The sequence below is a fragment of the Monodon monoceros genome, unplaced genomic scaffold (genome assembly GCF_005190385.1).
Source record: "Monodon monoceros isolate NGI ecotype Baffin Bay Population unplaced genomic scaffold, NGI_Narwhal_1 Super_Scaffold_5, whole genome shotgun sequence".
Taxonomy (NCBI): domain Eukaryota; kingdom Metazoa; phylum Chordata; class Mammalia; order Artiodactyla; family Monodontidae; genus Monodon; species Monodon monoceros.
The window spans coordinates 58660739-58676578 of NW_021703782.1; the positions used below are offsets into that span (position 1 = coordinate 58660739).

The window sequence follows — 15840 nt, forward strand, 5'->3', positions numbered from 1 at the left end:
CCTTGCTGTTTCTTAAAGATGCTCCTTGCTTTTGTGCGCTTGTTCGCAGATCCCCCTCCAAGGAAAACCCTGTCACTATCTTTGCCTAGTGAAGTGCTAATCACCCCTCAAAACAGAGTCACCTCCTCCAGAAAGCCTTTCCCAGGGTCTCTCCCCAGGTGAGATGAGTCTCTTCTCTGGGTCCTTCAGAGCTTCATCTGCATCTATTGTCCCCTCTAAAAGACCTCTATCTCAGCCCCTCCCTTCATCGCAAGTTCCCAAGGCATAAGCATTGTATGCTCACTTTTGTACCCCCGCAATGTCCCAGGCACCAGTGCCTGACACTCCACGGATGTATGGCCAATACCTGCTGCACTGAAGTGAACCAGGAATGCATTATAATTGCTATTTAATGCATATGCCCAGGAAACCACTGCATTTTCTATTCGTTACTCATCAAATCTGATTACAAAAGGCAGGAGAAAATAGCTGAGATAGGGTACCATTAGCAGAGCGTGAAAACTGGGCTATAGGAATGTGGGTACAATTCTGCCACGTTGTCCCAGGGCCATCAAACCCAGAGAGGCATCATAAATATGGCCTCTCCAGTAATGGACAACGGCTATAGTAATGTACCCATGAGAAGTTAGGTGCCTGGTTCCTACACCTTGGGACTTCTCCCAGGCTTCTGGAGCCCCTGGAGTCCAAAGAGTCCCTTGGGTTCAAGTGAGGATAAGGCTGGTTATAGGACCAACCCACAGGAATCCAGTCTCTACAGCAAGCATTCAACTGGCTTAGAGGCCCAGCTTGTTCTAAGCTAGGAACAACCAGACTGTCCCTCCCCCACATACGTGTGTTTGGGTTATTTCCTGAGATACCTATCTATGACTTGACTTGTGGATTCTAAAATCTCCCGTTTCCTACCTGTGGTTGACTTTCTTTATTCTATTTTTTTTTTTTCCCTCTTAAAATGGTTCACATCTGCTAAACTCATGGGTCATTCTACCGATCAGGTTATTTTATACATTCCTGTGAAAGATCTTCATCTACCTTGTGGCCATACTCCACTCTTTCCCCTCCTTGGTACCCAGGCAAATATTTGGTCTCCAAGTCCCTGAAGGAATGACAAGTCTCCTCACTCAGACGTACACAGTTTGGAGAGGCCCTGGAATCCTTTGCTTGAAGGACACACCTTTTCCTCGGGTTTAACACCAGATTATCCGGGAACCCTACCTCTTTACAGTAACCAGTTTTACAACTCCCATAAACACCTTCTTGGTTCATTACACAATCTTAGGAAGGCTTCTTTCCATGTGTAAAAGAAATCTGACCATCTACCCCACAGTGGGCTTTAGTCAGGGGCAATTTGAGAGCAGGAAAGAGATGGACCTCTGCGAGAAAGAAGGGAGCCAGTCATCCTGGATTTTCTAGACCTGTCACAAGCCTGGAATCCCCATCTTGATGAACCCTGCATCCAGAGTGCTAAGTCTAAGTAACTGGGACTCCCCAACTTTCTCAGCCCATTCCTCACCTCTGCCTCAAAACTGTGTCACCTGCTTATTCTTACCATGTTCCTGCCTGCCAACTGTTTATCCCTCTCTTCTCCTAACTTCTATGGAGACTTAACTCTGACCTCTCCTTCCCCACTCCCAGAAGGACTGCAGAAATATTTACTTTCATCTTCAAATGAGTTAAGGTGTATTTGAAGAACTGTATAATATTTCCTAAATTAAAATGAAAGTGGTACCCAGTGTTGAAAGTTTGGGTCAGGGATTTCTGTCTCTAAATACCTCAGATGCTTCTCTTAACCCTAACTGAAAGAAAAAAGGCAAAGACAGACCAGCTTGTTTATTACTTCTGAAAGGAAAGAACACTCATATATAGAATATTAAACATGTCATATAGCTACAAAGGGCCAGATGTCTTTTCACAGGGATGAGAGTTGGGCCCTAGAAAACACACGAAGATAACATTGTATATTAGTGTCTTCAAGGAATAACATTGTAACCAGGACTCAAGTTTTACAATTTGCATGGCTCCCTTTTTTCTTTGTTTATGGGAAACAATAACAAACATTTATAAGACACTTTATAGTTTTATAAAGTACCTCCACATGTTTAGCTCATTTGATAAAAACAATGGATTAGATTTAAGGTCTAGAGATAAGTATAAATGCATTTAAGATGACTGGCAGAGACCAAAAAAAGGAAAAAAAAAGAATCAAACATGGTGAGTATAATCCTTTCACAGTAATTCTAGAGGATTTTGTTTATTCTTGGAATCTTGGAATGTTTTACGTTTGTGAGGATCTTCAGCCTCCTTTCTCAGTATTGCCCTCATGAACAGATGTTCCAGGGCATGGGGAGAGGCTGTAAAAGGGGAGAAAGAGAGAGAATCTAAGCAAAAAGTCACAGCTGCAAACCTCATTCACTGTGATGTACTGACACTTTCCCCTGGAACACAGAGCCCTGAACAGGATTCAAAAAGCCTTTAAAAACTCAGCGATGAGCACTGCAGGATCTTGATCTTGGATTCAATAAATCCAGTCTTCTGTGGTTACTTACTTGCAATTTAAAAAGCAGCCAAGGGGGCTTCCCTGGTGGCACAGTGGTTGAGAATCCACCTGCCAATGCAGGGGACATGGGTTCAAGCCCTGGTCCAGGAAGATCCCGCATGCCGCGGAGCAATTAAGCCCGTGCACCACAACTACTGAGCCTGCGCACCTAGAGCCCGTGCTCTGCAACAAGAGAAGCCACCGCAATGAGAAGCTCATGCATCACAACGAAGAGTAGCCCCGCTTGCCGCAACTAGAAAAATCCCACGCACAGCAATGAAGACCCAACGCAGCCAAACCTTACCCAATCATTTCCACTTAAACAACAGTAGATGTAAACTTCTAATTTTTTTTTCAAAATAAACAAGCTAGTTAGAGATTACTGGCAAATACTTGTATTCAATGCAAATGGCAAACCAGTTACAGAGAAGACCTGGGCATGTTTCTCGGGGACTGTGGGTTCTGCACTGGCAACAAACAAGAGCTCAACCTCTGTTACTCTGTGGAACTCAGAATTTCTCCCATGTGATGAAACCTCAGGAAATTCTCTAGGTGTGAGAAAGAAATCAATGAAGCGGAAGCAGAAATGGAGCAAACCTGTTATGTCTCCTGGTTGACAATTAACTTTTGCTGATAAAAAAAGTAAAAACTCATCTTCAGAATCTTTAACAACCAAGTCTGGTGTTTGCCCAAGCTGTTTAAGCTCAAGGTCTACTGGAACAAGCAGCACAGACAGGCTAATTAATCTCTTATCATAGAAATAATCTCCAGACAGGGACAGAAATGGGCAGAATTTGGACAGGGATGTGAAACGATGTGTGGAGGGGGAAAACCTAGAAAAAAATTCACTGAAAGACATAGGAGTTGCCAAATACCACATTCAAAAGGACTCTACCATCCAAGGGTGATTCAGCTCCACGCCATGGCCCAACTTTGGGAAGCCAGATGGATCTTCCAATCTCTCTAATTCTGTCCAGTTTCCGTATTGTATGGAACTATTAGTTAGTCTAATTAGTCCAAAGAACTCTCTGGAGATCAGGCTCATTCCTGTGCTGGTTTCCTGAGAAGGTCAGATCTTCCTCAGGGTAGAAAGATGCTCTCCATTCTGAAAGCTCCAGGGTCATGCTGAGCTCACACTAAAATGGCTTCAGAACTGTTAGTGATTAGGCTTGCCCTTCTTCTGGGGCCCCCAAACTAGGAGTAAAGTATATTTCAGATGACTCCAGCTTGGATAAGAGTTCCTCAGGGTCTTCACTCAAAAAACCATGCAACTTACTGGGTAACTAGGGGGTCGATGGGATAGGCTCATCAAGGATCGACCTCTTCTTCAATGAAGAAGGTTCTATAATCAGTCAAAAATATTTGGGAGCATCTCTTATGAAGCAGGTACCAGGTTAGATGCTATGAGTGTGACAGACCCATATAAGACAGCATTTTTTTTTTTAACCCTCAGGACACTGAGATAAGAAAGAGAAGCTGTAAAAACATAACAATACATATATTAAATAGTTTCATACAATACTGAAATCGGACACAAGATAAAGACCCCTGTACCCATATCATTATCTCTACCTGGGTTTGTCATCTTTCCAATCTTCAAGCCCAGAAATCCTACCACACCTGCTCAAGGCCACTCCTGGCCTCCTCCAATTCCCAATTCCACCTGTTTCTCAATTCCCCCTCTTCTTTGAAGGCCCAAGGCGTGTTGTAGCTTTCCTGCAGCATTTACAACACTTATACTCATATTAGTGATTTCTGTGCACATATTGCCTCTGATAGACTAAGACAAAACACAGACTTCAACTCTATCTCTTGCCCGTTAACATCAACACTTATTCAATTTAAATTAATTGCAAAATGAATAGATTTTCCCAGCAATGGACAATATTTTTCGTCTTACATGCCAGTTCCCTTTGATTAACAGTAGTTGCCTAGAGAAGAGTTTTGAGGATTCTGAGGTCATAGCAAAGCTCCAAGGTAAAGAGTGCTATAATCAATTAGTGATGTCTGCCACAGGGCAGGATTAGGAGTAGTGGTTCAAATGCAGTACAATTTGGGAAAATAAATTAAGGGTTATACGAGCACAGAGAAGGGAAATCATCTCTGACTGGCAGTCAGAGAAGTCTATATGATAAAAGTGAAAATTAGATCCACCATCAAGGATGGGTAGGATAACAGTGGGTGAAACACATGAGCAAAAGCAGTAGGGCAGGAGAGTATGACACATCCTGGGAAAGCAACTCTTAGACAAGCTCAACTAGAATAAGTTCAAATAGAAGGTTTACATGGGAGATGAATAGGGGAAGGACTAAATACTGTAGAATGTCTCAGGTTGAAGGACATGATAAAGAAAAGCCAAGAGACAGACAAGGGATGGAGCAAGAAGGAGGCTACTAGGCTTTATTTAGCTATTGTACAAGAGTGAAGTCTGCAAGAATGCTCTGAACTATCAATTAGGTGTATCAAGGTTCATTAGGAAGTAGCCTTGCTTAATAGTTAAGAACTGCAGTTTTGGAGTCAGACAGTCCTGGGTGCAAATCCCAGCTCTGACTGTGACCTCACGTGACTTAAGCCTTGTAAGTTTCAGTCTCCTTTTCTGTAAAAAAACTACACTTCTTACCTCATTGTGCTAAGGCTCAAATGGGAAATAAGGTGCATAAAAGTCATAATAAGCCCTCAATAAATATTACCTATTAGGCTTGGTTACCCACAGAAAAAGAAATTTTCAAAGGAGAAAATGTGTCTCCCTCATTGTCTCATAATTTGGGAAATCTTATATGAAACTTGTAAAGTGGTTACGTGGCTCAGAAAACAATTAAGTATATGAAATAGCCACAGAAATAGAACAGAATCAGTTTATTTTCCAGTAATGCTCAGAGATTAGGCTTTTTGTGGTTAGGCATTTCTGGTGATGGTACATTTTTTTGTTGACTTAATTCTTTACTGAATTATAAGTAACCAGATAACTCTCAGGTGGTAGAAAAATAATTTAATTTTATAATCTCATTTAAGCATTCTCCTCTAAGGGTTTCCTCCTTAGTCAAGTAAGTAAGTACAGTTTTAACCCCCTGAGAGCATAGTTGTCTCAATGCAGCTGTAAAAATTAACACACAGTGCAGACCCCTGCTGAGGTCACTTCTGAATAGAAGTTCCAGTCCCAAAGGCCACCACTTTGCTTCAATATGCAGACCTAGCAGAGTCACATGATGCTGGTATCAGGACCCTTCCTGGACACAGGAAAATCTGCTGTGACAACTGTCTTGCTTGTGGACCCTGTTATGGACTCTGACCAACAAGGGCTCTGGGAACAAAGACCTTAGCCTGAGTGTGGAGGGATTGGTGGGAGGGTCTTGTTTCCTCAGTGCTGGTTCTGGGTCTCGTGGTAGAGAACAAGGCACAGAGTCCCCACTCTCCTGGCAGAGCGGGGACCACTGCCCACAGCTCACACAACTGGGGCTGGGCCCGGGAGAGGAACCACCCAGGACACACAGCATGAAGTGTCTGTGAGCTGGGACAAGGTCTGCCCATCCCAGAAAGTGCAGGAGTATTTGCTGGAAAGGAAATATTCTACCTCTGGTAATGGAACAGGCAGTGGGCAGATATTTTTCAAAGGTAGGGTAGTAACATTTCTGGCAATGAGTGAGTCACTGAAACACTTCCTTTCCATTAACAGAGGTGTTACTGTGGAGCGTTCTAATTACAACAGAGCACTCTTTGTCGCAGTTTGGGGCTGTTTTCCTCAGCAACTATAATGAATCAGCTCCTTCTAAATCTATCTGCTGTGCTAAACTACAGCTCTGAAGTGAATTATTGGCTTAATAGTAACTGTCTTCAATGTTGTCTTCTATTAGATGTATGTTTAACATTCAAAATAGGAAAGGCCATTGAAAAGACTTGCTACTTTAACAGACATTGCTGCGGGGGAGTTTAAGTGGGCCACTCAGTTCCATCTAAGATGAGCTCATTTTCTTCGAGAGTGCTGGAGTCCCCACGGTACTCGTGACCCCAGATCTCCAGCGACATCAACATGGGGGAGATCTGCAGTTCCTCAGGTGAACAGAGCTGCCTGGCACCAGGCCGGCGTGTCACTGACTCCCTATATAGGACAGCTATTTTCAGTCTCAGCTCTGCTAAAGGTAATCACAATTTCTCCCAAGTAATTAACATGGAAAGCTTTCTCTCTTAATAAGCAAGTGTTCATATGAGCACACATATGCTCTCCAACAGCTAATTCCTAATTCCATTTATTTACACCGTGTCTGAGCAACCCAAGGTTTCTACTCATCTGAGCTACTATATGAACTCCACCAAATCCAAATTTGGCATGTGATAATTTTCTACATCTTATGTCGTCATTTGAAGCTTCCTTTATTTCTTATGCCCACTGCTCAAATTTTTGACAGATGGGTTAAGTTTGATCAGCCAAAAATCAGAATCTTTTCAGTGATTCCCCAACTCTGGTGGGTTCTGATTTGGTTTCAAAACTGAAAGCACCAGGCATAGGCATTCAAAGCCCAAAATTGTTTCCCTAATCCTTCAATATGTGGAACTAGGGACAAGTTAGCTAAAGGATCGCTTCTCAAAGGTACTTAATTAAGCAGATACATGCAAGATATATATACATGTATAGAAACAACGTAAGTTTATTAGACCTCACATTACTGTCGTGATGAATAATTTAAGGCTGACATAGAACATTACCCTGGTAACAGTCCCACACACAATTTACATTTTTACACCCCAAGTCACAGATGTAGAACAAATGACTCAACATCAAGGTCATTTTACCCTCCAGTAATGACTTTTAACCCTTCCTTAGTTCCCTAAGGAAGACTTCCTCTAACTCCCAGCAATGAACTGAGGAATGACTATACAAGCATAGAGCTAAGGGATTTTAAAGCTAGAAGGAACTTCAGGGACTTTCTGACCCAGGGTCAACAAGTATGCAGCACACAGGCCACTATTTCCTGACCTTAAGCCCTTGGCAGACATCAGTAATCAATTTCAGAACTTTTCTTTCTCAACAAACATATCACGCCAGACAGTCCACTACCTATAAATTGGAGTTGGCACATGAATGAAATCTCTTTGATCTTCCAGCTAATCCGAACCTCTCTTCCTTCTGACAAGAAACAAAGATTCACTTTTTTATATAGCATTTTAGAGTCAGTCTCATTACTTTAAGGTCTCCTTTCATTTTCTAGTGCCTGCTAAGGGTAATCAGAATGCTTTCGCCCTCTAGGGGTCTATAATCTAGTTTTGAAGAAGAAAAGTTTAACGTGCTTGATAAGTATATGTAAACTAAGTGTTAATCTGTCTTACTGATGCAGATCAGAGGAGGCTGAAGTAGGCAGAGAAGAATGTATGGTGGAATTCAAGCTTAGCTTTGGGCTCATTTACTCATTCAATAAACAAGGATAACGTCTAACTATCTCTCTGAGTCATAAATGACACAACAATTTAACAAATGTATTGAGCCCACCAGGTATTGTGACAGGTGCTGTGGGTATAGAGGGGGCAACACAGAATTCCTTCTCTCAAGGGCTCATGGGTCAGTGGGGAAGGCAGGAAATTAGAATACACTCTAACTATACAGTAACAAAAAGCAAGTAGACATTGGTTCTGTACAGTGGGAGAGCGTGATAGTTCTTTTCCAAGCTGCTGCCCCCTCCGGGACTTCCTCTCCTGCTAGACATCACCACCTCCTTCTCCCGAGGACTAAACCTAGCCAAGCCGCATCAGATTAACCTGCTGAACACCTCACAGAGCTGTCCTTTCCTTTCCACTCTCAATGCTGCTGCTCTGCTAAGGCCCCCATCTCTCTCTCTCTCTGCCTGGACCTTAACAGTAATCCCCTAGGGTGATCTGCCCACTTGCAAGATCACCCTTCTTGGATCCATTTTCCACATCCATCTGCCTCAAGGATCTTTTCTAAGCACAGTCCTGCCTATGTCATTGTCCAGTTTTGTCCTCAGGAGCATGTCTGGACTTATGAGCATGGCATTCCAGTCTCTCTAGGATCTGGCCGCCGACCTCCGTGGCAGCCTTGCTTTTTCTCCCCCCATGTCCCTCAATCACACCCTTTGCGCCAGTCACACCAAGCCACTTAGTTAGAAGGTAGAAAGGGCAGGCTTTGAAGGTGGAAAGAATAGCAGGGCAGCCTCATGGACAGAGGTGTAAGGGTGGCTCTGACCCTAGAGTGGAGACCAGTCTGGCTGATCAGTCTGGCAAATCCCACAGGAGCAGTGTTCCTCCAGGGCACACACTGCAATTCCGAGAGTCCTGTGGACGCATGTTGCAGCCCCTTCTCAGTCTCAGGGGAGAAAGGCGCCAACTACAGCCCAAAGTGCACACTACAGAATCCTCATACCCTATCCCAATGTGGCATACAGCCAGACCACCATGGTCCCCAGGAGGGTCTGCAAGGACCAAATATGACAGGGAGATGGGGAGCAAGACGGAGGACAGCAGTCCAAAGGGGGGGGAAGGAAAAGTATAGGAAGACTGGGCATTCCCAGTTGTTATCTGAGTGATCCTGAGCGAGTCCTGCACTGTTCCAAGTCTGTTTCCTCGTCCATATAACGGTGAACAATAAGGCCGACTTTATAGTTGCAATATTTTTTTCATTGATTTTTCTTAAGTATTTCCTAAGATTTCACTAGCCATGATGGAAATGAGATTAGAAAAGTGTAAAATACATAGCAGAACAAGATCCTAACTTTCTTATACAGAACAATTATAAAATAAATCATTTTTTTAATTAAAAAAAAACACATAGCAGGTTAATTGTACTAGCCTCCTAAACTGGTCTCTCTGCTTCCACACTTGTCTCTGCTGTCTGTGGTCAAAAGAGCAGCCAGACAGGGAAAGCTGATTAAAAGATAATCAGACCATGTCACTGCTCTGCTCAACACCTTTTAATCGTTTCTCAACTCCCAGTAAAAGTCAAAGTCCTTATAAGAACTCACACCATCCTACTGCCTCTTCCCCCCACCTCCTCACTCCACCCCCATGCTCTTCCTTAAACACATCAGGATCTCCCTAGATATCTGCGCTCCTTCACCTCTTTCCAGTCTCACTTCAATTTTCGCCTTCCCAGCAGGGCCTTCCCATTCTCCCTATTTCAACCTGCAATCCCCCAGCACCCTCTCTGCTTTACGTTACTCTGGGGCACTCTCACCATCTAACATACTCTACATTGTAGTTTACCTATTTTTCCGGTTTACTGTCTGCTTGTCTCCACTTGAACATAAGTCCCATGAGGACAGGGGTTTTTATTTTGTTCACTGTTATGTGCCCTGGTTCTAGAACAGTCCCTGGCACACAGTAGGTGCCCAATATATATTTGTTGAATGAGCGAATGATTTAAGCATCGGTTACTCTACAGGTATATTCCAAGGCTGAGCTGATTAGACGCCCAGCAGCACCAGGCCTGAGACCTGCCAGAGCACATGAGTTTCATGATAACAAAATACATTCTGAACGCTGAGTTGCAGTCGTCTCCCTGCCCGATCCCCGATCTTCAGGAGCTTCACAGACACGTAGAAACTGAGCAAGAGAGCTTACACCATGACTCAAATTAGCACTGCCAGATACAAGAGCTCCGGCGTAGGAGACGTAAGGCTGGGTAGGGCAAGGGTTATTACTAAGAACATGAAGGAATTGTTTTCGATTTTGGACAATGGAATCTGAATCTGTAAATGACCCCTTTCTTTAGTGCTCCAAAGAAAATTATTCCGGATGAACAAGCTTGCCAGCTCCTGTAAATAACAACAGCTATTTCCTTTCCTGAAAATCCACAACCTGGAAATCAGATTTTTCAAACGACTGAAATAAAGCACTGAAATAAAGCACAACCTGGACAGAAAGATCAGGCTTTATGTTGTGAACGGGGTGAGGGTTCCATGAGTGCTTTACCAACATTATACACGCTATGATCAGTACTGGCTGACTTGAATCACAACGCTTGGACACAGAATTATCACACACAGATTCTGCTTGCACAGAATTCCCACTTAAAGCACTAAAATTCTTCCCTCGTAATTTCTGCCCTGTTAAGTGAAATGAGAATCAGGCTATGGGGCACAAAACAAAATGATTAATCCTTTCCATATCCTTTTAAAACAGTAAATAATGCTCTGGAGGCTGGTGTTCACCTAGACAGAACATGTCATCAAAACACTTGAATCACCTTGGACTCAGAATTCTAGACTGGACACCAAGCAGAACAGAGAAAGACCACGAGAGACCTTATTTTATAAGAAAATATTAATTTCCTCACAATGAAATTATTCAAATCATCTTAAAATGACATTTATTGAGTACCTGTTATATGCCAGTCACACAACTAGATATTTTCACATTATCTTAAACAACTCTAATAGCAAATGAGGTAATGACCTATATCCCTATTTTCCAGATGAGGAAATTGAGGATTCCAGAGAATCAGAGATTTTGTCTAAATGGTAGAACATGACAGTATCAGAATTCAAATCTAGAACTCTTGACTCCAGGCTCTGTGCTCATACTACTACACTACAGAAGCAGGGAAAAAACCTGAAAGAATTGTAATAGATACAATGAAAATTGTTCCTAATCAGATTTTAGTAAAGGCCTCTCACCTGAAAATCCAAGATATTATTTCCAGGACCTTGTAGGGTTTCACAGAAATTAACAAAGATGGTCACTTAACTATTCAATCCCTTTATCTCATGAATAAGAATATGAGGAAGTATTTAGCTTTTAGCATCTCCTTGTCCATGTAAGAAATTAACTTTTACACCTAATAAAAATGACTTTTAATTTCATTTCCCCTCAAATGCTGTCTTCAATAATCAGAGGCTTTAAGATGGCTGGGAAAAACCTTTGCCCCTCACTTCAAAAATCAAAATATTTTAAAGTGTCAGGGCTGCTGAATTATAGCAGGGACAAAACATTTCAATTTTAATCAGAAGATGATATTCTGTCAGGGTAATAAATAAGTTTAACTGTTTTTTCTTCTTTAGGATCCACATACTGAAAGGTACAGAAAGGAGGCTACATGAGAGTGCTTGTGATTTCTGTATCAATCAAGACTGTTATAAAAATAAACTTACTATCATGGCCTAAAGGGCTTATGGATGGACTTAGCATCCCTGTTATAAGTTGGCTGCAATTTCACTTCTGGGTTTAAACCAGAATGAGTTAGCACAGACTACACAGACAGAGGTATGATTTTTGCACTCAAGCCCAGTGTTCCAAAGAATGAGGAAAAGAGGAGGACTCTGGGAAGTGCCTTGTGATGGACACATTGAGGGTGGTGTAGGCTTGACTTCTCAGACCAGGAGCTGAAATGCTCAGGGACTGCCCGATGTTGCTCCTTTTGCAAATGTGCTGAAAGAGTTCAGTTGAGCGCTTACAATTTTTATATGGTGTTTTTCCTTTCTGGAGCAAAGTATCTGAATCAAGCCCCTGGGGCTTACCCACATTAAAACTGGAGGAAATTGCCCATCTGACACCAAAGGCCACGTCTGCAAAACAGACATGTTATCTCCCATGACTCTGAAGACGTATTTATGCAACAAGTTCCAAAGGCCAGGGGACAATTTTCAAAATCTTTGCCAAACCAGCCTCCAGTGAATCGGTAAACTCAACACTGGTGTGCCACACTTGGTTAATAGGTGAGTATCTCTGGAAAACCCCACAGCTGAAAAGGCAGGATCATTTCACGCCCATGGGGGATTGGGAGGGAAATACCAGGCTACCCAAAACCATCCTTAAAAAGGGATTTAACAATTAATTCTGGAATCTTGTCACTAGGAAAACAAACAAGGCCATCTCATCTATTTGGCTGCGGGGAAAAGAAATCACTCTCTCTGAGGCATCTGTTATTTAAAACGTGATGGGGTGGGATAACTCTTCCCTTAAAAACACCCTAACCAGGGACTTCCCTAGTGGCACAGTGGTTAAGACTCCGCCTGCCAATGCAGGGAACACGGGTTCGAGCCCTGGTCCGGGAAGAACCCACATGCCACGGAGCAACTAAGCCTGTGCGCCACAACTACTTAAGCTCACATGCCTAGAGCCCGTGCTCTGCAACAAGAGAAGCCACCGCAATGAGAAGCCCACGCACCACAATGAAGAGTAGCCCCCCGCTCGCCGTAACTAGAGAAAGCCCGCGTGCAGCAACGAAGACCCAACGCAACCAACCAGCCAACCAACCAACCAAAACAAAACAAAACAAATGCCCTAAACCATGTGGCTCTTCTTGGGGAAAAGAGTTAAGCAGTCAAGACTTGCTCCTCTACTTCTCTCTTTTCCTTCCACACGTGGCCTCTGCTAAGGTAATTCCAGAATGTTATTTATTTACTAGAAACCTGACTTGACTTTGCATAAGGATCTGGAGGAACAAATCCGACCCTGAGGAATCCATTAACCTCCACAGACTTTTTGGGGGGGGCGGGGGGGTTGGGCACCAAGAGGGGGAGCAGGCAACACCAAATATTCTGAGATTCAGAAGCAGCAGCTGGAGAGAAAAGTGCATGAGGCTGGGAGAGGTACAGGCTAGCCCTCTCCCCAGCTCCAGTTTCCAAATGGAAGGTGGGGTTTTCAAAGGAGCCTCACCTGCTGGGTGTCCCCACCTGTGCCAACTCTTAGAGGAAAGGAGGCAGTCTTGGCGCCAACGCCAAAGAGGAGCATCCCAGGGCCCAAGGTGTAAAACAGACAACCTGGCAGAAATTCAGAGTCTAAATAGGAACAACTCATACCTCTGAGCAATGGATCTGACTTTCACCTAGTCCAGTGATTTCTCAGGAATGAATCACTTAAATACACCTTGTTTAAAAACAAGCACATATGACTTAAAAATTACTTTCAATAGAAAACCAATGTGGAGAGCAAGGAAGCTCAGGGAGGCTACCTCGGTAGATTTGCACGGGGGAAAGGGAGAAATCTGATAGCTCTCTTCCCCTTGACATCCTGCGGGCCACAACTACATACTCCTGAATTCAAGCACGAATCTGGCAGGTTTTCCGTGCCTCAGCGCGGGCAGCGGCTAGACGCATGGGAAGGCACTTTCCAGGCACTGCCCAGGGTGACCAACCGAAGGTAACATCCACCTCCTCCCTCCCCCCCGGGAACCGGACCATCCCTGAGGTTCGGGTGCCTCTTCCAGTCCAATCGGGAACCATCATCCACACTCAATCCCTGTCCGGACAACGCACGGTTCAGGAAAAAAAGGGGTGAGCAGATAGGATTTTAAAAATTAAACACATTTGCTTCCAAACGGGAAGAACCGAGAGCTCTTGCTTCCCTTTCTCCCTTGCAAACCCCTTTGACCATTTTGGGTAAAGCAGGAACCCGCAGCTCGCGGAACACCCAAACGGGAGTCCCGGAGGAGCTTTGTTCTTTGCACGCAGAAATCAACACCCTCGAGGGTAAGCCCCCGCGTGGTGTCCGAGGCCGAGGGGGAGCCGAGGGACCCGAGCATCGGGTGCGCCAGCGCCATGCCCACCCTCGCACCCGCCCGCCCCGCACGCGGCCTGGGCGCTGGGAGGGCGTGAGGGTGCGCGCGTCGTCCACCCGCCACGCAGCTCACCTAGCACCACCGCAGCCACGGTGGAGAGTAGCAGCCAATTATTCCTCAGGAAGCGCTTCCAGTCGCATCCCTTCTTCGCCGGCTTCCCCATGGCTGGCGCCCGGGCTCCGAACCACGGGAGAGGCGGCCGCTCTTGTGCGTGGGGCTCGGCCGTGCGCGCGGGGGCCGGTGGAGCCCGGGGTCCGCCGGCGGCTCCGCGGCTCAGTGCAGGAGGGATGCGGGCGCGCTGGGGAGAGGGTGTGCGTTGGCCGCTGCCGCAGCCGCTGCCGCCGCCTCCGCCGCCACCTGAGCTCGCGCGCCGTGCCTGCAGCCCCTGCTAGCTCGGTGGCCGTGCGTGGCGGGCGCGCCCGACTCCTCCTGCCGCCGCCGCGCTCTGCGGCGCCGCGGCCAACCAGCGAGGAAAGAGGGAGGAGCGGCCGGCCCAGGGAGGAGGGCGGGTGGGTGCGTGCGTGGTGCGCCCGGGGGTCCCGGTGGAGCAGGCGTGGGAGGGCTCCCATGCTGTGGCTGCAGCGGGGACGGCTACTCAGGGACCGCTGCGCTCCTCCCCAGCCTTAGACTGGAGACTCTCGTTTTTTTTTGTTTTTTTTTTTTAATTGGTCAGGCTAGGTTTTCGGATTTATGGTTTCCTCCTCTTCCTAATCCAGAGGGGCGGAGTCGCTGGCCCCTTTACTTTGGACTTCATTCGGCACACCAGCAAGCCTCCTCTTTCTCCATACCAGCCACTGCCAGTGCAGCACCGCAGTGGAGAGAGTCGTGGGGAACTGAGTTCTGTCTTGGGTCCCATTTGCTTCTCCACTGCAGCCTCGGATTGGCCAGCAGCCTGAAAAGCCTCCTAGAAACCTCTAGGAGGAGGGGGGAAAAAAAGAGTGCTGGGGGGGCGGTGAGCAGGACAGGACTTTGTGAACTTTCACACGAGGCCTCAAAGTCCCCTGCCCCCACAGGTATTGTTAACTCTCCTCCGTAAGCCGAGGGAGGTGACGTTCCCACAGGATGGTCTGTGAACCCAGGGCTTGGAATGGGCCCTCTTAGAACTTCACTGCCGCTCCTTGCGACCGGCTCTGTGGCCGCGCAAGGCCCCAAAGCTGTGAGACTTGGCAGAATGATTGGGACTGAGAAACCGACCGAGCAGTTCTGAGGAGAAGGTGGGCGGGCCCATCCCTAAGGCCAGATGCTTTGGAAAGGCAGACACAGGAGAGGTGGAGAAACTAGGTAAGTGCAGCTAAGTGAATTTTCTAATTCTCTTCCATTCTTCTACCCAGTTTTTTCACCCTCGCTTATACAAAACTTTTTCCTTCCCTTTTACCACGCCACCACCTCTGCAGCTCCAGTCTGCCTTCTCATTAGCTTTCCTAACGTTAAGTCAGCCCTGCACCTTTTTGCTATTGTAGAGTCTCCTCTGATTGGGGAGGGTGGGGGAATCTCCCAGCTAGATTTTCTGGTGACTAACCCCTCACAATTAGAGCTCCATTCCTTTGGCTTAAATTGACAGAAGTGTCCTTGAAGAGAAAATAAGTTTTATGAACCATGTACACTTTAGTATGAATGAGTTTATCAGCTCCTTTCCAAAAAATAAATTTTGAGAGAAGGAAAGCTAGAGGGACACCAATGTCACTGTGTGCCTGGGAAAGATCTGAAGAAATGTCAGAAGAAGGGAAACTATTGAGAAAGAGGGGACAAAGACATCCATCCCACAGTAAAAAAGCTGGAAATCTTCAGATGTTCAAGGTGAAGA

The 15840-nt window shown here is 45.5% G+C and overlaps 1 protein-coding gene across 1 annotated transcript in view; it reads right to left on the minus strand.

The window, feature by feature from the left end:
* Positions 1 to 14329, minus strand: part of SLC1A1 (solute carrier family 1 member 1) — a 61184-nt gene extending 46855 nt beyond the window's left edge. The window contains exon 1 of the mRNA XM_029201552.1: positions 14109 to 14329. Coding sequence (XP_029057385.1) covers positions 14109 to 14199 — 91 coding nt within the window. The 5' untranslated portion in view covers positions 14200 to 14329. The remainder of the gene's footprint in view (positions 1 to 14108) is intronic.
* Positions 14330 to 15840: the final 1511 nt, after the last annotated feature.